The following is a 23,588-nucleotide window of genomic DNA, read 5'->3' on the forward strand; positions in this document are numbered from 1 at the left end:
GTATCCTAATAATGGAAATCCAAGCAAGGTAAGTCAAAGGTTGACAGCTTTGGATTCAAAATCTATTAAAGGTTCCTCAACTAGTGAATCCTCGCCTTTAAGGAAACTTAGCTTTTTTGGAAACGCGGTCAGGCGTATGTTTGGGAGGGGAGGGCTAACCAACTCTAGTCGAGCATCCAGCATGGTTAACCGTTTTTCAGTCTTGCAGAACTTGGATCCTTCAGAAGATAATTCTTCACATAGGGAATTTAATGATGGGAATAATAGAGAAAGAGATAGGAGTCCTACTAAAGCTGCCAAGCCTCATCCCAATCCCGTCCTTAATAAATGATAATAATTGCAGGGTGGAATGTCCGAGGTCTCAATGACCCCGGGAAGAAGAGAGCAGTTCTTGACTGGGCTACTTCTAATAAAATTGCGGTGTTTGGGTTGATGGAGACTCACGTCAAGGCCATGAATTTTTCTTTTGCTTAGCGCCAGTTCTCCAATAAGTGGCGTTGTATTGGTAATTACTTTGCTTGTGATTCTGGAAGACTCTGGATCGTTTGGGACCCGGACTTGGTGGATATGCATCTCCTTCATGTGACAGATCAAATCATGCATACGGAAATACATATTCGCTGTTCAAATGATAAAGTAGCTGCTACTTTTATCTATGGTTCCAATTCTGAGCATCACAGGGAGATGCTTTGGAATGACCTTCGCCACCTTCGTACCTTTGTCAACCTCCAGTGGACTCTTCTTGGCAATTTCAATGCCATCAAGGATCCGAGGGAGCGACAAACTGATGCTGCAATTAATAGAAGAAGATGTGATCCCATGCAGAGGTGTATCACTGATTGTGATTTAATGGAGCTTCAATGGAGTGGCCATCAGTTCACTTGGAGTAATTATGGCAGCGGAGACGGTAGACATATGTCCAAAATTGACCATGTTCTTGTTAACCATCAGTGGTTAGACTCTTTTGCTAATTCTCATGCAGTGTTTCAAAATCGAGGAGTTTCTGATCATTGCCCCTTGCTTATCCATTTGGGTTCCCGCCCTGCCATTCGAGGTAAACAATTTTATTTCTGCTCTTTTTGGGCTGACCATGAAGATTTCCTCCCTTTGGTCTGCAAAGTGTGGTCTCTTCAGGTGGATGGCTCTCCTCTTTTTGCACTCTTGGCGAGGCTTCGGCTTCTTAAGATTGAGCTTAAACTTTGGAGCAAAGCCAAGTTTTCTTACTTAGACTCCCAAATCTCTTGCATCAAATCCTCCTTAAATGCTATACAGTCTCTCATTCAAGATGATCTAGATATTTCAGATCTTCACCAAAGAGAGCAGAGAGAGGCGGACCACCTCAGATTCCTTCTCTATGTTAACGAGTCTGAAGCTAGACAAAAAGCTCGCGCTCGCTGGCTCCAAGATGGTGATGGTAACACTAAATTCTTCCATCGATCAGTCAAGACTAGAAGATATAGGAATTGGATCTCCACCATTTAGTCCTCTTCTGGTGATTGGATTACTGATGAAGAGCAAATTTGTCATGAAGCTGTTACTCACTTTGAACAAGCCTACAATGGCTCGTCACAGGTGGTTTGTACAAATTTGGATCTCCCCATTGACAGATCTATCTCCTCCGTGGAAGGTGCCTTCCTCACTCGTGCCTTCACTGTCGAAGAGATCAAGGGGGTGATTTTTAGTGCCGATGAAGATTCTTCTCCAGGCACGGATGGTTTCTATGCAACCTTTTCAAGAGATCCTAGGAGGTGACAGGAGAGTCTGTTTGTCATGCTATCATGGATTTCTTTGCCACCTTTAGGATGCCTGATGAACTCAAGTTGTCTAAGCTCACTCTGATTCCTAAAGGCGATGCTCAATCTACCTTTAGTGATTTTCGCCAATTGCGGTTAGTAACTTTATTTACCGTTTCATTGCTAAGTTACTAGCTAATCGCTTGAATCAGGTCCTTCCTAAGGTGGTGGGGATAAATCAGGTGGCCTTCATGGAGGGCAGACAAAGCACTGATAATATCCTCATGTGCCAAGAGATTCTTCGGGACTACCATATTCCAAGGGGACAGCCTCGTTTTTCTGCAAAGATTGACTTAAGGAAAGCTTTTGACTCCGTGCAATAGAGTTTTCTTTTTTTCTTACTTAGCAAACTGAATTTCCCGGCCACCTTCATCCATTGGGTGGCCAAGTGTGTGGCAAACCCAAGCTATGTGATCTTCCTAAATGGCACTCAGTCTAATCGCTTCTATGCTAACAGAGGGCTTAGATAGGGCTGCCCAATGTCACCTATGTTGTTCAATATGGTTCTTCAAATCTTCACATATTCTCTTGGTGTGGCGGCGAAGAATAGACTTTTTGACTATCACCTTCATTGTGAAGAGCCAGAGATCACCTCGATTTGTTTCGCAGATGACTTGTTTGTTTTTGGTGAAGCCTCTATCAAGAATGCAGATACTTTGGACAAGCTTTTCAGGGAGTTCTCTTCTCAATCTGATCTGATTATAAACAATGCAAAATCTAACATATTCTTTGCCAATGTCTCTCCAGAGACAGTGAATGTTTATGAGCAAAAGGTGGGTTTCTCTCTTGGAGCTCTCCCGGTCACATATCTTGGGATCCCGATTTCTTCTAAAGGCTTGACTGCCGGTGATTTCTCTCCTCTTTTAAATAAAGTTGATCGTCGCCTCTCAGCTTGGAAGAATCAATGTTTATCCTATGCTGGAAGACTCACCCTTATAAAGTTTGTCCTCATGGGGGTTGTAGCTTACTGGATTAACGCCGTAAAAATCCCAGCCTTGGTCATCAATCATCTTGAGAGTATGATGGCAAAGTTCCTTTGGAGAGGGGGGGGGGTCTGACTCAGGTTCTTACAAAGTCTCTTGGCTTGCGATATGTAAACCTGTTGAGGAGGGCAGCCTCGGTGTTAGGAAGTTGGATAACTGGAATCTTGCTGCTATGGATAGGCATATTTGGTCCTTATCAACTAAAAGGGAGACTTGTTGGGTTCGATATATTTATAAGAGATGGCTCAAAGAAGATTCTATTTGGTCTTTGAAGGAACCTCCCCACTGCTCGGTGACTTTCAAAACCATTCTTAAAGCCCGATCTGTTACTAGTTCTTATATTAAGTATATGATTAAAGATGGGAATGACACTCTTCTTTGGGTGGATCCATGGTTGCACGGTGGCCCCATTGCCACCAATGGTATCCTCTTGGTTACAGCCCTTGGGAGGAACAAGCTTGATCGGGTGGCTTTGTTGAGGGGTGGGGATGCATCTTGGAGTAATAATAGAAATGACTTAGACATTGCCAACAGATGGCCGGAGATTGTGTCTTGCAAGGTTTACCCTCGCCTCGCTGTTGACACTCCTATTTGGCTGCCTTCCTCTGATGGTGTGTTCTCCCTTAGCAGTGCGTATGAAGCCATTCGGCGACGTGGTGAGGAAGTTACTTGGAACAACATTGTTTGGTTTTCCTCAGCTCAACCTAGGTTTGCTTTTATCACCTGGCTGGCCTTCCTTGAGAGATTAACCACCAAAAACCGTATGGTTGCATGGGGTGGTGTCATTGATTCTTCGTGCTCTTTCTGTGGTATTCATGAAGAAAGCCATGACCATTTATTCTTTAAATGCCCATATACGATGCACCTGTGGCGTGATTTCCTTACTCTAAATGGTCTCAGATTTCATGGACGGATTTTCTGGCAAGAGGAGCGCAATTGGATAATTTCCAAATTCAAAGGGAATTCTCTCATACAGTAGGTTCGGAAGTTCAGCTTGAGTGCTTTGATTTATCGGGTTTGGGAAGAGAGAAACTCGAGGATATTCAATGGAACCACTGTATGTCCTAAGAAAGTGCTGCATCAAGTGGTTGTCGATACCAGAAAAATTTTTTCTTTTCCACAACGGTCGATTCTTGACGATGCCATCTCTAGCAGCTTCTTCCATCGATGGAAAATCAAGGTTAGTTTTACTTTTAAAAAGGCTCTTGCAATGTTTTGGAAGAAGCCCCCTCTTGGGTGGTCATCAATTTGTTGTGATGGTTCCGTGAGGAATGAGATGGGCGGCTATGGTTCTATAGGCAGGGATTCGCAAGGTCGATGTATTTTTGCTATTTATGGTTGCTTGGTGGAGGGCAATATTCTTCTGATGGAGTTGCTGGCTATCAGAAAGGGGTTTCTTCAAGCTATCCAGCTACACATTTCCCATGTGATTATCTATTCAGACTCTGCCACAGCTGTGGCGATGGTGTTGAGGAAGTCCTCAGTTCCGTGGAAGGCAATAGACATTGTGGAAGACATAAGAGGGATGGCGACGAAATTTCAAGGGTGTTTATTCAAGCATAATTTTCGGGAGGTTAATACTTGTGTTGATTTTTTTGCTGGATTTCTTTCCATGCCGGGGGAGGTGGTCTTTGATTGTAACTTTCTTCCACCTAGGTTGGCTGAGCTTGTTTATAGTGACGCTTCTTTTATTTATTAATAGGTTGACTCCTCTGACAAAACTTATTACCGTCTATAATCTCATGTATAGTCTCTTCTTTTATTAATATTATCAGCTACTTCTTCCCAAAAAAAAAAAAAATCTTAATTGTAAAAAATACAACATTAAACAGAGACGTAAAAATGAAAATATAATAACAAATTAAATTTCGCGAATAGTTTTTCTGACCCCAAAAAAGAATTTGTGAATAGTTTACCCAAAAGAAAGGATATTCGGGAATAGTCACATAAGGGAGAGATGATTGTTGAGCTTTTCCGCTAACAATTATTCAGATAGATTTTCATTTTTGCCCTTTTTTCTTGTGGATTAGAGCCATTTGTTCTTCATTTTATCCTCCATTTGGCTGCACTTTTGTCGATCCTTTGGGTTAGCTTAGGATTAGTTATGAATTATAAAATCCTATTCCAACTCCTCTATTTGTGACGCAACCTGTAAAGAAAACTTCAAAAGCTAAAGGTTAGGAAGTTATTCCTAAATCTTCTCTAGAATCAGGTATCTAAATTTTCTTCAAAATAAAGTATTATCTCTTTTACTCTTTCTTTCTTTTTCTTGTTCTTTTTGTCATCCTTGATTTGATATTGTATATTTTTTAATTTTTTAATTTTTTAATTTAATTTTATATTATGAATAAAATATGTATAATTTGTAAAATAACTAACTACTGTCATTTGTTTGATTTGCATTTAACCTGTTACTGTCACAATCATTTTTTTTTTTTGGGAGGGCTGATTTTGTAAGATATATTTTTTTTACGTTTACAATTCTCATGTTTTAATTTACCTATATTTTATAAGAATAAATTTATCATTCTCAACATTCACCTATAAGACTTGGTTTATTGTATGTTGGGATGCGGGTATTTCTCATGGGTTCTCTGAAGCAAGGTTTAAAGTATGTCATTTTCTTTCTTTTTTTGTAGAAAATTTATTTATTGAGGAGCAACTGACACTACTAGGGTAACATCAATGAGATAAAGAGTGGAAAGCGAAAATTTTCTGAAGCGAGAGAAGCAGAGCAGAGCTATGAAAGAAAATGTGATGTGAGCGAGCGTCGAACTAAGAGAATGAAGACTGGAGACGCTAATGAAGGTATAGCTTCTGCGGAAGAGACTAATCAGTTGCAGCGGAGTAATAAGAAGATGAAACGAGCTTTTGGATCACGAGACAGCACACTGCTGGAATCATTGAATTGTTCATACGCAAAGATGGTTTCTAGAGATGCCATGGGAGATCAACAAATCCCTAATTTGAGTTTGGTGGTTTCTCAAGGGATGAATGCTAATGACTTCTTGAGGATAATCTTTATGATTGGGAGACAAATTATCAAATTGACGCAGATAGGGAGAGAGAAAACGATCATTTTTGTCAAACCATAATTTTATCAAAGGAGAAAAAGGAAAGGCTAAGGAAACCTTGGCAGGAGGCGTTTGATAATAAAGCTTGTAGGGAAAATAGTGGGATTCAAATTCTTATCAGGAAGACTCGGCACACTGTGGAGGCCAGCAGGAAACTTGGATCTCATTGATATAGGGAATGACTTTTACGTTGCCAAATTTGCTATCAAGGAAGATTTCCAACAAGCTTTTACAGAAGGACCTTGGATTATCGCAAATCACTACCTCTCTGTGAGGAGATGGAAAAGCCCGATTTTTTACCTAGAGGAGGAAATTGTTAAGAAATTGGTTGAATGGGTTCATTTCCTAGGCGTCTCAATTGAATATTTTGGTAAGAAGTTTCTAATGAATTTAGGTGGTTGTGTGGGTAAGGTTATCAAAATCGATACCACAACGGTGCAAGCAATTCAAGGTAAGTTTGCTTGGGTATGTATTGAAATAGATTTGACAAAACATGTTCTACCCAAATTCAGGCACAAGGGCCACGTACATCATATCCTTTATGAATCTTTGAATCTGTTATGCTATGGATGTTGTGGTTTCAACCATCGAGAATAGTGTACTACCAGCACCATTGACTTTGGAAATACTGAAGAAAGTAATTATGATGGACACATTTACAAGATGATTTGGTTTCTCAGGCTGTTAACAAGATTCCAACAAATACCTATGGACCTTGCATACATGTACAAACGCCAAAATACAAGGAGGATATCCGCAGGAACCCTAGCAATGATGCCGGAGATAAGGGTGGTGGATTAAAGAGGGATAGTCAGGGTCATGAACAGGTTGGAAGCAGTGGTAGAGTTGGCACCGGCTCTAGGTTTGACGCACTAGCAACAGTGGAAGCAGGGGAACCTAACACGTTAGAGGTGGCACATGTAGTAAATGCCACATGGCAACCTAGAATCCAAATTAATGATCAAAATATGGAAACCACTAATAGGATTCCAACATGGAGAGGAGTTCTGAATCTAGTAAATGTTTCAAGGGAAGTGGCAGGGCCCAATGTGCGAATTTCAGAAATGCAACAAGGAATCAGCTACACACTCCTAGAAGATGTGTAACGTGCAAAAACACGGATTGAATACGAAAAACATGCTAGTTGCTGAACAAGATGAACACAAAATATCACAGCGAGAGAAGGAGAACATGACTCCAAATATTGTGAACAACATTGCCATCCCAATTGGTATTGATCGAGCCGATCTAGCGGGCCAACTCGCCTTAATACCGGAACTAGGGAAACCTCCAAATGAAGAATCAGGCACCTATATGTTGATTGAAGAAATACAGCAAGTCGAGAAGCAATCAAATTTCTCAGAGAATGGTATGTTATTAGATGTTACAAATCTCAACTCTATTTAAGTTATTTATGAATATTCTTTCATGGAATTCCAAGGGGGCTGGCAGTAAGTTGTTTGCTGCTGCCCTAAATCACAATAAGAAGGAGTATAGTCCAAAGTGTCTTATAATTATGGAGCCTCGGATCAATGGCATAAGGGCGGATCGGGTTATTTCTAAAATTAGAGGCATACAAAGCTTCAAGAGTGATGCACGGGGTCTTGCTTGAGTTATTTGGTTTATAATCCTTTGTGATAATTATCAGGTATCACTTCATCACACTCACCAACAATTTTTATTTCTAGAAATAATGGATATTTCTTTAGATAAGTATTGGGGACTAGTGGCGATGTATATTAGTCCCATTGAGGCTAATCGCTAGAAAGCTTGGGAAGATCTAGCGATGGTATTGAATCATTATCCGCACCCATATTGTGTAGTGGGGGACCTAAATGATATTCTTAATGGATCTAAAACAAGGGGAGGAGCCCAAATCTCTAATAGAATAAGTAAAAAATTCAGAGAAAATATAAATATGTGTAATCTGTTGGACATGGGATATGTAGGGCCCAAGTTTACTTAGAGGGAGCCCAAATGGAATAGTCATTGCCATGTCTACAGAAGACTTGAGCGTGCTCTTTGCACTGGCAAATGGTGCATTCTCTACCCAGAGGCATTAGTCAAGACCATACCTAGATTTAAATCTGATCATCATCCTTTTCTAGTGGAAGTGACACCAAGCAAAAACCCATTCAGAAGAAGACCCTTCAGAATGGAAGCCACGTGGTTCACCCATAGTGATTTCTTTGAGGTTGTGAGACGGGGTGGGACCAATCGGTCACCCTTCCTAACGCAACAAAAAACTTACAACAAACTTTTAGTTACTTGGAATAAGGAAGTTTTTGGAAAATTAGAAGGTATTAAATTGCAGGAATGATTCGGAGGTATTCAGAGAAGGCTCACTGATCGTGTCGCTAACCAATCAAATATAAAATCCTATACTAATCTAGCAAGCAAAAAGTACGGGGTCGAACTATGAGGAACTAAAATGCTAAGTTACTAAGATTGAATTTAACAAAACTAAATTTAAACTAAATCTACTAATTAATGCAAAAACGTTAACTATGAATATGTGAAGATCTTTGGGATTTCGAATCCCCAATGCTTTTCCCTAACCGATATACTCTACACTTCAAAGTAAATTAAGGATGGTCTTCCTAGATATGCCTTATCTTCGCAAGACTATCGTCCTTCGCGGAAGCTTGGCACGCTTAGTTCGCTGAGCTATAGAACATCTTTGGCCAAACTCAAACACAATCAACTAGAAGAGATACAACAACAACAACAACAATAAGCCTTTTCCCAACTAAATGGGGTCGGCTACATGGATTCTTGCTCTCCAATCGGTTCTGTTCAAGGCCATGCTAGATACAAGGCCTAAGCTATACATATCCTTTCTCACCACTTCTCCTAAGGTTATCTTAGGTCTACCCCTAGCTCTTCTAGTTCCTTCAATATGGATTATATCACTTCTCCGAACAGGAGCATTTATAGGTCTCCGTTGAACATGGCCGTGCCACCTCAAACGACTTTCTCTAAGCTTATCACTTATGGGAGCAACTCCCAGACCAACTCTAATATGATCGTTTCTTATCTTATCCATCCTAGTTTTGCCACTCATCCATCTTAGCATCCTCATTTCTGCTACACTGAATTTATATATATGATTCTTTTTAACAGCCCAACACTCTGCACCGTACATCATAGCTGGTTAGACAACGGTCCTATAAAATTTTCCTTTAAGCTTTAATGGAATACGCCGATCACATAAGACCCCAGATGCACCTCTCCACTTCATCCACCCTATTTTAATTCTTTGGGAAACCTCATCTTCTAAATCACCTCTTTTACTTATGATTGAACCTAGGTACCTAAAACAATCACTCGAGGAATCTCTTTATCGTCAAGTATCACCACTTCATCATCTCGCCCGATCATGACTAAAGTTACAAACTAGATATTCTGTCTTCGATCTACTAAGTTTAAAGCCTTTTGATTCCAAAGCTACTCTCCATGACTCTAATTTGGTATTAATCCCCACTTGGGTCTCATCAATCAACACAATATCATCCGCAAAAAGCATACACCAGGGGACCTCATCTTGAATGTCTTTGGTTAATTCATCCATTACCAGTGCAAATAGATATGGGCTTAAAGTTGACCCTTGATGTAGCCCAACTGTTATCGGGAATTCATTACTTTGTCCCCCCACTGTTCTAACACTAGTCACCAAACCATCATACATATCCTTAACTATATCTACATATTTACTTGCAACACTTCTTTTCTCTAGTACTTGCCAAATTAACGCTCTAGGGACTCTATCATAAGCTTTTTCTAGGTCAATAAATACCATATGAAGGTCTTTCCTACATTCTCTATACCTTTCCATAAGTCTCCTAATTAAGTAAATAGCCTCCGTTGTAGATCTTCCCGGCATAAACCCAAATTGGTTCTCCGTAATCGTAGTTAAGTGTCTCAACCGGGTTTCAATTATTCTCTCCCATAATTTCATCGTATGGCTCATCAATTTAATGCCTCTATAGTTATTACAACTTTGAATATCTCCTTTATTTTTGTAAATTGGAACCACAACACTTCTCCTCCAATCATCTGGCATTTTCCCTGTGCTCATAATCTTATTAAACAACTTAGTCAACCAAACTAGTCCATGGGTTCCTAAGCTCTTCCATACTTCAATTGGGATTTCATCAGGACCTTGTGTCTTGCCGAGTTTCATCCTCCTTAAAGCTTCTTTTACTTCGGACATCGAAATTCTACGTATATAAGTTCGGACACCGGTGCCTTGGTGAAAAGTGTAATCGTCCGAAACATAAGTGCTTGAAGAATGCTCATTTAGTAAACTAGAGAAATAGGTTTCCCATCTTTTCTTAATATCCTCCTCACAAACTAATATTTTACCATCTCCATTTTTAATACATCTAACATGGTCAAGATCTCTACTCTTCCTATCCCTCATCTTAGCTATCTTATAAATAGATTTTTCCCCTTCCTTTGTGCCCAACTTATTGTATAACTCTTCATACTTCCTTTCCCTTGCTTTTCCCACAATTTTCTTAGCTTCATTTCTATCTAACCTATACCTTTGAAGATCCTCAACATCCTTAGTTCTTTGCCATGTCTTAAAACTAGTTTTTTTATTCCTAATGGCAGCTTGAACCTCACTATCCCACCACCACGTCTCTCTATAAGAATGGATCTTTCCTTTTGATTCACCTAGAACATCTTTAGCCACTTTCTTAATACACATAGCCATCTCATTCCACATTGCATTGGTATCCCCTTTAAAATCCCATTTTCCTTGTTTGACTACTTCATTAACGAAGGATTTAGAGTACTCTCCTTTCAAATTCCACCATCTTATTCTCGGGATAGTTTACCTTGGACCTTTTATGTGTTCTTGGGACTAAGCACATATCCAAGACCACAAGTCTATGTTGTGCAGTTAAGCTTTCCCCCGGTATCACCTTGCAATCCGTGCACAACAATCTATCAGTCCTTCTAGTTAGGAAGAAATCTATTTGGCTTCTATGCTGTCCACTTTTGAAAGTAATTAAATGCTCATCTCTCTTTTTGAAGTAAGTATTTATAATAGATAGATCAAAAGCAGAAGCAAAATCCAAAATTGAAATCCCCTCGTCATTCCTTTCTCCAAAACCATAACCTCCATGAACACTCTCATATCCTCTTTGATTTTTTCCAATATGTCCATTTAAATCACCTCCTATGATAATCTTTTCTCCTTGATGAATTCCTTGCAGTAATCCACCCATATTTTCCCAAAATTCTAGCTTTAGACTTTCATCTAGTCCTACTTGAGGTGCATATGCACAAATTATATTTACGAACTCTTTCTCCATTACAAGCTTGATAGCAATAATCCTATCACCCACTCTTTTAACATCCACCACATCATTTTTTAAATCTTTATCCACTATTATACCCACTCCATTTTTATTTGTTTTATCCCCAGTATACCAAAGTTTAAAGTCATCCAACTCTTTAGCTTTTTTACCCCTCCATCTAGTCTCTTGAATGCAAGCTACATTAATCCTTCTTCTCCTCATAACATCTATCAATTCTAAGCTCTTACCAGTTAGAGATCCTATGTTCCAAGATGCCAATCTAATCCTACGCTTATGGACTAGCTTCTTTACCCGCACTCGTCCACGGTGCGGGAACCCTTGCCTACTTATCACCGCATCCGGGCGCCGATGCGACGCATCGCTTACAGGGGACGCCCTAGCTAACCCTTGCCCACTTATCACTACACCCGGGCCATAGTGTAGCGCGTCGCTTCTTTTGTCGGGGAACGCCCTAGCATAGCTTTTATCATATAAGGTCGAATCCATGAAAAAAAGGTTTGGCTAGATTTTTTCCGGTGCCGGCTGCCGACCTGACGCACCAACCCTCCTCCTTTACCCGGGCTTGGGACCGGCAGCAAAACACTGGCGGAGTTAACTAGAAGAGATAGAACAATCAAATTAATGAAATAAGCATGGTTCATCTACATCCCAAAGAAAAGGAACTAGCTACTCATTATCACAAAGTTCATAAGAAAAATAAAGATGAAACATAGGAAGAGAGAGAGAGAGATGTGGTCTTCTTCTTCAGCAATGAGAGAGATCAGAGCCGCATTCGCCGTCCTCCTTTCTTCTCTGTGGCTGGCTTCTCTTTTATGTCTCCCGCACACAATGAATCCCCTCTCTTTACCCCTATATTCGACCTTTATTCGTTCGAATTTTGGAAAAACTCAAAACTAGAAAGTTGTAGATATTTTCAATATCGTTCCATATCATCTTGAATCATAAAAATCTAAGCTCATATGAGAGAGATATGCCCAAAATACTGAAGGTAGGTCTGTTTACCCGATTTTCAGATATATTACCAATTTTGTCCCTTTGACCTCCACCTATTTCCAATTTGGCTAAGATCTCACTTTTCATGATTTCTTGGGCAGCAAGATTGAATGTCATGATTTAAAATCCACCAATATCTAATATATTTGCCAACTTTACTCCATATTATCTCTAATATCCAAAATCTCCTTATTCCTGAAAAATACACAAAAAATACTCAATTAGCTCTCTTTAATTAAATAAGTATGGGGAATTAAATCAAATAAATAATGGTAAATGCATGCTTATCAAATACCCCCACACTTGAGTGTTTGCTAGTCCTCGAGCAAAACAAGACAATAAAAGTAATACAGAAAATAAAGAAAAAAAACCTAACTCGCTTTCGTAGGAGTCACGGTTGCACTTAGCATGTGCAACAAGCCTTTAAACCCCTAGGTTACCCTAGTGGACGAGTTGTGTCTCGTGAGTGTTTGCAGAGAATATACACACAAAATTCTTAAGTGCTCTTCTAATTATTCTGGCATTAATAAGAGTAGAAAGATAGATTCCAAGACAAAGACACTCCACTAAAGATTAAAGGGAATATAGGCACCCCCACACTTAAGCTCTTACACCCTCTCTTGAGTCTAGCTCTAGGCAAACAATTCAATCGAGAAGTCTCTTCTTATCTTCAGTCTACCAGTTCACCCTCAGATAAGACTAAACTAGTACCAAATAATACCAAGAACTCAAGATCTAAGCAATATTGACATTCTTAGACATTTCACCTTTATAAGCACATTAATTCACTTCTTTCTTTAATGGTCACAGTTCTAGTCCGTGTAATGTCTTGCCTCTTAAGCTTTCTAGATGGCCTATGTAACGAGTGTTGGGTCAGCCGCTCTCAAGCCAGATGGCCTTAAGGGACTAGGTGTAGAATACCCCTCGAACTTACTTACTCAAGCCAACTAGGCTACAGGCCAAGACTGGACCAAAAACACCCCAACTGTTTGACGCGAAGCACGATGTTGGTGACACCGAGACCCGGTTACTAAGAAGGAGGTCTAACCTTTAAACTTCAGCATATTTTTTTTTTCTTTTTTTCTTTTTTTCACATTAGACTTCAATTCACTTCACATTTAAATAGTCTAAAACCGGTCTCAACTTGTCACCATAAGCACAAGGCAATACAAGATAGCTAGATGGTCAAAGCTTTTGGACTACCTGGAATTCCTATTTTCCGATTCAACATCGGTCTCAAAATGTAAAACCCATTACTATTCTCTCAAGAGGGTGTTCATTACATCCGATGAGATTTCTAAAACACTTAAACTCTCATTTTGTATCTAAGCAAGGAATTAAAACATTTATCTTACCAAAGCCAGAAAAAATTGGGCACTTTTTATCTTTGTGACAATGCTCTACCAACTATCAACAAGTCTTACTCGAGTTGACACCCCCCCACACTTAAATTATGCAATGACCTCAGTGCAAGCAAGATATATATAAAAAAAATGATAGAAGCAAACAGAGGAAAGAGTGTACCCGATGTTTGAAATCATGATAGAGCATGCAACAGTAAAACCTAACAACAAACAAAGAAAAGAGAAGAAAAAGAACAAGAAATAACATCTATACAAATGGGTTGCCTCCCATTAAGCGCTAAGTTTAAAGTCTTCAGCCAGACTCAGTGAGAGACTCATGAAGAGTCTTGACGCAAGTCTTCTAGGTCCAACTCCTCAATAAGTTGGCCATCAGCAAGGCCATCAGCAAGGCCATCAATATAGGGTTTTAGTCACTGGCCATTAACCTTAAAGGTTTGCCCATTGAGTGGGTTACGGATCTCTATCGCACCATGGGGAAATACTTGAACAATCACATAAGGACCATCCCATCGAGATCGAAGCTTACCAGGAAATAAGCGCAATTTAGAATTAAACAACCACACTCGCTGATCAGGTACAAAGGACTTTCAAGTAATATGTTTATCATGAAAAGCTTTGGCTCGGTCCATATAAATGCGCGAATTATCATAAGCATCATTACGCAATTCTTCTAATTCAGATAATTGAAGACGGCGAGTAGAACTAGCGTCAAACATATCAAAATTAAATGTCTTAATTGCCCAAAATGCCTTATGCTCTAACTCAACAGGAAGATGACAAGCTTTACCGAAGACTAAACGGTATGGTGACATACCAATAGGAGTTTTATAAGCAGTCCGATAAGCCCATAATGCATCCTCTAATCTAACAGACCAATCTTTGCGGTCAGGTCTAACGGTCTTTTCCAAGATGCGCTTGATCTCACGATTAGAAACCTCCACTTAACCAGATGTCTAAGGATGGTAAGGAGTGGCAACCTTATGGGTAATGGAGTATTTCTTCAGCAAAGATCCAACCCGCCAATGACGAAAGTGACTACCGCCGTCACTAATAATAGCTCTAGGAAAGCCAAAGCGGCTAAAAATATGGCTCTGGATGAAGGACATCACTACCTTATGATCATTGGTCCTAGTAGCTTTAGCTTCTACCCATTTAGAGACATAGTCAACTGCTACAAGTATGTATTCATGACCAAATGATTTAGGAAAAGGTCCCATAAAATCAATACCCCATACATCAAAAACTTCAACAACAACAATGGGGCTAAGGGGCATCATGTTTCTATGGGAAATATTGCCAACCTGTTGGCATCTAAGGCATGCTCTACAAAAAGAATGGGCATCTTTAAACAATGTAGGCCAAAAAAAACCACTCTGCAGCACCTTTGCTGCGGTCTTATTACCACTAAAGTGTCCCCCACAAAGTAGAGTATGACAAAAGGATAAAATACTTTGAATCTCACTCTCGGGGGACACAACGACGAATGACTTGGTCTGAACAATAACGAAAGAGCTCAGGATCTTCCCAATAATAGTACTTAAGTGAGGAGAAGAAGCGGTCTTTAGCGGCCTTATCCCAAGCAGAAGGAATCCTCCCCGTAACAAAATAATTAACAATATGAGCATACCAAGGTGTAGATGTAGAAGATATAGCTAATAATTGCTCATCAGGAAATGTCTCACTAATCAACTTAGAGGGGATAGAATCAAGAGGAATCCGAGATAAATGATCTGCTACAACATTCTCTGAGCCTTTCTTATCTCTAATCTCTAGGTCAAACTCTTGAAGGAGTAGAATCCAGCGGATGAGCCTTGGCTTGGCATGAGGCTTAGAGAGAAGGTGCCGAAGAGCTGTATGATCTGAATAGATAATCACCTTTGAGCCCAAAAGATATGAACGGAACTTATCAAGGGCAAAAACCACTGCTAGTAATTCCTTCTCAGTAGTAGTATAATGCATCTGAGCATCTGAGAGGGTCTTACTAGCATAGTAAAGAACGACTGGTTTCCCATCTACCTTTTGACCCAAAATAGCACCAAGAGAAAAATCAGATGCATCACACATAATCTCGAAAGGGAGATACCAATCAGGTGATTTCAAGATAGGTGCTTTAGACAATAAATCTCGAAGGGTATGGAAAGCATGAAGGCATTTCTCATCAAAGGTAAAAGGGGCATCCTTTGCAAGTAAATTGGATAAGGGTCTAGAAATCAAGCTGAAGTTCTTAATGAAACGCCTATAGAATCCAGCATGGCCTAAGAAAGATCGGACTTGCTTAACAGAAGTGGGAGGGGGTAGTTTGGCAATAACCTCAACCTTGGCCGGATCGACCTCAATACCACGTGCAGACACTATGTGTCCAAGGACAATTCCTTCTTGAACCATAAAATGGCTCTTCTCCCAACTTAAAACAAGGTTGGTCTCCACACATCTTTTAAGAACCTGTGATAACCGGTTGAGACACTCGTCAAAGGAAGATCCAAAGACGGAGAAATCATCCATGAAAACCTCTAAGGATTGGCCAACCATATCAGAAAAGATGACCATCATGCACCTTTGAAAGGTGGCTGGAGCATTACATAATCCAAAAGGCATGCTTCTAAATGCAAATGTACCAAAGGGGCAAGTGAAGGTTGTTTCCTCTTGGTCAATAGGGCAAATGGGAACTTGGTTGTAACCAGAGTAACCATCAAGAAAAAAATAGTGGCTTTGCCCGGCTAGTCTCTCTAGAATCTGATCAATAAATGGCAAGGGGAAGTGATCCTTTTTGGTGACTGTGTTCAACTTTCGGTAATCAATGCAGACACGCCAACCTGTAGTGGTACGAGTTGGGACGAGATCACCATTGTCATTCGGAACCACAGTAATGCCGGATTTCTTAGGGACAACCTGGGTAGGACTGACCCATTCACTATCGGGGGTTGGTGAAAAAAACCCCCACCAAAAAAACTTAATCACCTCATTTTTCACCACCTCTCTCATATTAGGATTCAGACGACGCTGAGGATCCCTACGGGGTTTCGCTCCATCCTCACTGTCACACCCCGCCCGCCAGGCCCGGTTAACCGCCCGACAACCCGCGGATGTGAACCGTCACAGGATCCATGGTTTTAGTCTATCAATAATAATAAATACAAATACAGATAATCAAGAGCAAGAAAAGTGCAATAATTAATAAACAGGGTTACAGAGTCCAAATACTCCAATAAATATCCAAGAAATAATCAAAGGAAAGAATCAAGAATCAAATGTAATATTGAGTTCAACGGAAGCAAAAAGAATAACTAAATAATCTTCATCTTCAGGAGGCTTCATGCTCTGCAAGTCCATGTATCCTTCGTGCCACATCGGCTTCAAACGAGAAGGCTCTTTCATACGAATCATCTCCAACTTCCGACGTGTGCAACCATCGTACAGTTTATATAATACATACAATGAAAGGAATGAGTTCCAACGAACTCGGTAAGGAACAAGCAATTCTCATATATATGTCAATACAATCCACGAATGCACATATGAAATGATATGGATGATATGCGAAATATGAATGCTACTAAGATCTAACTATGCAAGTCTCTAATGGCTGACATGCTTTAAGATATACACCAGCCCTCCTTTGGGTAAGTCTCATCACTCGATCCGGCAAGGACGGTTACCTCGAGGGATCCCGGGCAAAGGGGTAAGTCCACACGGCTCTCAAAACCGTGGGTGGGGGTTAAGTCAACACTCTCTCACCACGACCATTGGCAATGAGTACGGCGCATGTCGGGGTTTCTAATCCAATGCAAGGTCATAATGGTAACATACTATATGAAGTCCAGATACTTCCCCTATGGCACCAACCAACTCGGTTCAAGATCCTTCGCAACCTAGGAGTAAGAATCCTCACGGACCGGCTACCTCTGTTGGACTCCACTCCTTAACCCTATGGTCATCCACATATTATTGGGGCGGATGCTCTCATGATTCCTCGCGACATCCGGTCCGCTCCTTGGACGTCCATGAGCCCAACCCTAACATATGCAACCCTACCATTACATGACCAACGGTGGACCACCGAGTCTCCGCACGGACTGGTTACCGCTGTTGGATGAAACATAGTCACGTCACCATTGTCACGGGTCACCCGGCTCAATCCCCTGCCGAAAGGGTAATAGCATGTGGGGTACCTAGCCATGCAATTCTAGACTCCCTAAGTATGTCATCAAGTAATCATGATAGTCTTTGGAGACATCAGCAGGCATGTGTCCCATTCCACCGACCTTCGATATCCCAAGCCAAGATATCCCAATGGAATACCCCTTCCATCACAATCACACTACAACACTCTTTATCATACCATGAACAGTTGTGCAATATCATGAAAGATGAAGTACATCAAGGAATACCACAAACAGCAAGTGTACAATAAGATTCACATACTTTATACAATTACAGCAAATTACATGATCAAAGAATAGTAAATAGAACAACGAATCATCATGTATATGTAATTGCATATAAATAAGAATACATGTCCTTACCTGTAATTTAGTAGAAGTCCTCTAACTTGCAATCCAAAAACTATTATAAGACTTTTATTTGAAACAGAGAACACCTAGGCATAGGGTTACAAGAATGTATAAGAGTCAAGAGTCAAAACAATTCAAAATCAAACCTACACGATCTCTGGAAACCAGCCGGTTGCTTGTGGCGGTTGCTTAGTTAGCGACCTCCACAAGCGACGCCCCTTTGAGACGGTTTCCAACTCCGAAAATCGACTTTTATCATCCGATTTCAATCCGTTTGGGATGATCTTAGTCCGAATTTCAAGCTAATAAGTCTAGAACAAGGGGGTAACAAGAAACCTAGAATTAACAAAGATTTATTACCCAAATCATCCCCTTGATGGGATCCATCCATTAAACAAATGCGGGATTCGCGGACAGGACTCATCAAGAACATTGAAAAGGGAGATACAACAAATCAAATGGGTAACCACCAACAAAAAGGGGATGGGTTCATATCAATCAGAGGTTAGAAAGAAGAGAATTGCAGATGGAGATTCATTACCTTAATCAGAATCACCAAGAATAGAAGAGAAAAGGTTTATATCATTAACAGACTGAGTTGAATCCGACGATTCCACGCCGCCAATCGCCAAAATAGCAATCCCGAACATAATAATGCGTTAATAGGGCGAGGGATGCTATTTATAACGAACAGGGGGCAAAAGAGGGCACCCCAAGCGAACCGGCGGCGAAGGCGGTCGCGGTTTAATCAACCGCACTAGTAACCCCCCAAGTAATTGCATACAAGGGTGCTTGCAATGGGGTTGAAGACCAAGTACAACCAAACCCAAATGAAGACATGGGGAGATCATAGTCCGAAAAATCAATCATAATAGGTTTGTAACAAAGAGGTTAGGGTTTCATCATAACATATGGCTCATGAAAAGGTTATGATCACGGAAAGAGAGGGAATGATTGTTATCAAGAAAATAACAAGAAATCATAGGAAATCTAGTTTATGTTAACAGAAACATTACCCATGAGGTTTCCCGCACATGGAAGGTTACAAGAGGTTTCCAGAAAGATCATAAAAGGATTAGGGTTTCAAAGAATTTATTAGCTAGGGTTAAGATCATGATGATGATCATAGATCTCAAAGAATAGAATGAGATCATGGAATAGATGGTTGCAAGAATGCATCATCTTCTTCCTGATCTCAAACAAGAACAAGAACGAAGAAAGAATAATTAGAAATCCTAATTAGGTTAAACATGGATCAACTCCTCAATCATGAGGACACAAGGGAAGGTCATGGTAATAATATGAGACCTTCCCCACAATAATAAAGATAGGTAGGAAATTAGGAAAAGTATCATTAAGAGCTTAAGTGGAATCAAAATCAAGGATCATCGCCATATGGCTTCAAGATCATAGAGTGAATTGGGGGATTCACTCTAGGGTTAAAAGAATTAAAGAAGAGGTCATTACAGTAGTGTAACACCCTCTCATGATCAGAAAATCAGAAGTAGAGAAGAAAGAATGAATTAAAGAAGAAACGAATGCATACCAACCTTAGAAGAGAAACCCGAAGAAACTGAACGGCTGAGGATCTCCGCCGAAGGAGAGGATCTAGGGATCTCCCACCTCCCAAGGCTTAAAACAGATTGAGAGTGAAACACATGGAGTTCCCCTTTAAATAGCACAAAGAGTTCAAGAGTTACTAGGGTTTCAGAATTGACAAACGACCGTTGGTTGATTGGTCCAAAGAGGAAGTCAAAGGGATCCCACACTATCTAGAGGTTTAGAAACATGGTGGAAAAGTTTACCACGAAATTAAAAGAAATAAAGCTTTGAAAACCTCAAAACAGATATTACCAAAATGCACGCAAACATCAAAAATAGGGATTTAATGGGCTAAACTCAATATTTTTGGATGGGCTCCAATACATCGACTACTTACCAGTATGGAGGGAAGTCTTCAAACCAGGTCCAACTAAGCTTTAGGTCCATCAACCAAGTTCTTCTTCACAAATAAATAGTTCAACACCAAATCAAATAAGGTTTCCATAAGGAAACACCATCATCAATATCCATGGGTTTTGGGTCAAACACCATATCTTCTACTGAGATGGCCCACAAAGACATCTTCCTAAGATTTTTCAAAGATAGTAAAACTGAAATCATGGTCAAACTTCAAAGTCAACATTAAACAAAACCCGACTTCACCCAAAACAGATCAGGTCTTCGGGCTAGATTTGGGCTGGGTGTCACACTCACAATATATCCTATGCATACATATGGAAGGGTCTATGCCCTTAAGATCAGCTATGGACCAACCAATGGCTGACTTGAATTCAGAAAGCACTCCTAGAAGGTGGTCTTCTTGCCTAGGTGATAGATCAGAAGAAATAATGACAGGCAATGTTTCATTTTCCCCTAAGAATGCATACTTTAGATTGGAAGGGAGAGGTTTAAGTTCCAACTTAGGGGGACATATGAGGGATGAGGGTTGGGGAGATGCAGCTAATGGAGGTAGACGCTCAAATCTCTTTGGAAATGGTGGCTGCTCCAAAGGAGTGGAAGAGTCCAACAATGTGTTGACTTCCTCAATAAGTTGGTTAGATTCTCCAGATGACAAGTAACGTTGTAGGGGATCATCAATAAGCATGTTTGGAGTATAATCCGCCACTTCCTCATCACTAAGGTTATTCGCAAAGCACTCTTCATCTCTATTTGGGCTTAAGGATGCATTGAAGATGTTGACTCTAAGTTTCTTATTTCCAAATGATATATCCATGACACCCGATCTACAATTGATGCAAGCATTCGCAGTGGCTAAAAAGGGGCGTCCAAGAATGACTAGTGGTAACTTATTGGTAGTTGGATTATCCATATCTAGGATCAAAAAATCGACAGGAAAATATAGATCATCAACCTTTACCAAAACGCTTTTAAGTAGCCCACGAGGTCGTTTGATTGAGCGGTCTGCTAATTGTAGTATCACATCAATGGATTTCAAATCTCCTAGGCCAAACCTATCATAAATTGAACCGGGTAAAATATTCACACTGGCTCCCAAATCAAGCAATGCTTTGCTTATGGATAGTTCTCCAATGACACATGAAATTAAAGGTGTACCAGGATCTTTAAGCTTAGGGGGCAGTTGGTTGGAAATTATAGAGCTAACTTGTTCAGTTAGGTGCACAGTTTTAAGAGTCTGAGTTTCCAACTTACGCTTTTGGGTGCATAGATCTTTTAAGAATTTAGCATAAGCTGGGACTTGCTTGATAGTATCCAATAGTGGGAGATTGATATGAACTTGTTGGAATAAATCAATCATTTCTTGCATCTTAGCATTCTTTCTAGGATCTGGAATTGAGGATTCAAGAGCTTCAGGGAAGGGGGCTTTGGGAGTGTAAGATTTAGGAGTAGGACCATCTACAATTGGAATGTGCAACCCCTTACGAGGAAATTGATGGGTAATACTCATAGGTGGTGTCTCTTTACTAGGCTTGTTTGCATCATCACCAGTCTCATGGGTCAAATTAACCTCTTCTCGACTCTCAAGATCGATGGGCAATGGCTTAGGAATGGACAAAGGTGAATAATATTTCTTCCCACTATGTGTCACAATGAGATAATTGGTTGGACTTGTTCTTTCCCAGACCCAATTTGATGATTAAGGTTACCTATTGGTTGACTAAGTAATTGGCTAGCCTCCCTCCTACTGATGGCATCAGCTAGTTGACCAAGTTGGGTTTCCAATTTGTTAATGGATTGAGAATGGAAATGCAACAATTGAGTATTTTGCTCTAATCCACTAAGTGTTTTTAGTACCTTATCCTCAAATGATGAATTATGTGAGGGTTGTTGCTCATTCCTATAGGCATTTGGGTGCATATTAAATGGAGGTGGATATGGGGTTTGTTGTCCTAATGACAAGAGATAGTCTAATTTTTTAGATAGCAAGTCAACCTTAGTGTTCATTTCAACAGTAGGATTGATCTCATAGAGACCACTCCTCTTTGGATGCCCAATGGGTGGAATCTCAGTCCTAGTTGCTGAAGCATCGTATTGGGAATTTTCACTAAGGGTCTCAAAGAGTTCCCATGCCTCTTTCTCATTCTTGTGCATGAAAGTCCCACCACAAGAAGAATCAACCATTTGCCTATGTCGGTCTCTAAGGCCATCATAAAAGCGTTGAACCAATTACCATTTAGGAAGAGCATGGTGGGGACACTGTCGAAGTAATTCTTTTAGTCTTTCCCATGCCTCATGAAATTGTTCTCCTTCTTGTTGGGAGAAACTTGTTATTGCTCTCCTAATGCTATTGGTACGACCAATGGGGAAGAACTTTTTAAGGAACTCCTATTGCATTTCTGCCCAAGTGGAAATTTTAACATTATCCAAAAAATGAAGCCAATGCTTAGCTTTATCTTTAAGGGAGAATGGGAAAAACAATAACATTAAAGCATCAACTAAGAGGTTTTGAATTTTAATCGTGGAGGACACCTCTAAAAACTCATCTAAGTGCTGATAGGGCTCTTCATTGGCAAGTCCGTAAAAAGATGGTAGCATTTGAATCACACTAGATTTGATCTCATATTGAGCTGCCTCTATGTCAGGCAACTTAATACAAGAAACCGGAGTATATATCGTAGGAATGAAATGCTCACTCAAGGGCCTCATTGGAGGCTCATAGTTTGCCATGGTTCTTTTTGCCTTTTAAGGTTGGTCAAAATCTCTTCTAATTCTAAGTCAAGTGGAGTCAACTCAGGGTTTAGGGACCGACGACCATGCATACACACAGAAGAATAAAAAAAAGAATAAGCTAAATAAGTAAAATTAAAAGAAAATAACTATAGCAAAAGGGAGAGTTTAGGACGTACCTGAAGCGCAATCCACGTGATCTTTCGAACAAAAATTACACATGTGGGATATGAGGGATGGGGATTTTTTAAAATTAACCTAAACAACCCAATCTAATGCAAATATTACAATTGAAAAGTCCTAAATACAATTATATCTAAGAAAGAAAAGATAACAACCTAAACTAATTATCGAATCACTACTATTGCAGTTACCTACAAAACAAAAGAAAAAGAGATTAGTTAAATAAGCAAAGAAAAATAAAAAATTAAAAACACTAAAATTACTCTAAAAATTATGCCTAATTGACAAAAATCAATCCTAGCAACCGTGCTTTGGTTCCCCGGCAACGGCGCCAAAATTTGATCGTGACGCTAACCAATCAAATATAAAATCCTATACTAATCTAGCAAGCAAAAAGTACGGGGTCGAACTATGGGGAACTAAAAGGCTAAGTTACTAAGATTGAATTTAACAAAACTAAATTTAAACTAAATTTACTAATTAATGCAAAAACATTAACTATGAATATGTGAAGATCTTTGGGATTTCGAATCCCCAATGCTTTTCCCTAACCGATATACTCTACACTTCAAAGTAAATTAAGGATGGTCTTCCTAGATATGCCCTATCTTCGCAAGACTATCGTCCTTCGCGGAAGCTTGGCATGCTTAGTTCGCTGAGCTATAGAA

General features: G+C 40.0%; 1 protein-coding gene and 1 non-coding gene across 2 annotated transcripts; both read left to right on the top strand.

The window, feature by feature from the left end:
- The first annotated feature begins 597 nt into the window (after positions 1–597).
- Positions 598–1,752, top strand: LOC149030165 (uncharacterized). Its single transcript, XM_089144638.1, has 2 exons — positions 598–1,414; positions 1,514–1,752. Exons 1-2 carry the CDS (start codon positions 598–600, stop codon positions 1,750–1,752), a joined length of 1,056 nt encoding a protein of 351 aa, XP_089000764.1.
- A 20,497-nt stretch (positions 1,753–22,249) lies between these two features.
- LOC149030166 (small nucleolar RNA R71) lies at positions 22,250–22,356 on the top strand. The gene has a single exon (XR_016171310.1). It is a non-coding gene; the product is annotated as a small nucleolar RNA R71 (small nucleolar RNA).
- The last annotated feature ends 1,232 nt before the right edge of the window (positions 22,357–23,588 follow it).

The sequence above is a fragment of the Hakea prostrata genome, chromosome 1 (genome assembly GCF_041222555.1).
Source record: "Hakea prostrata isolate BN-2017 chromosome 1, UWA_Hpros_2, whole genome shotgun sequence".
Lineage (NCBI taxonomy): Eukaryota > Viridiplantae > Streptophyta > Magnoliopsida > Proteales > Proteaceae > Hakea > Hakea prostrata.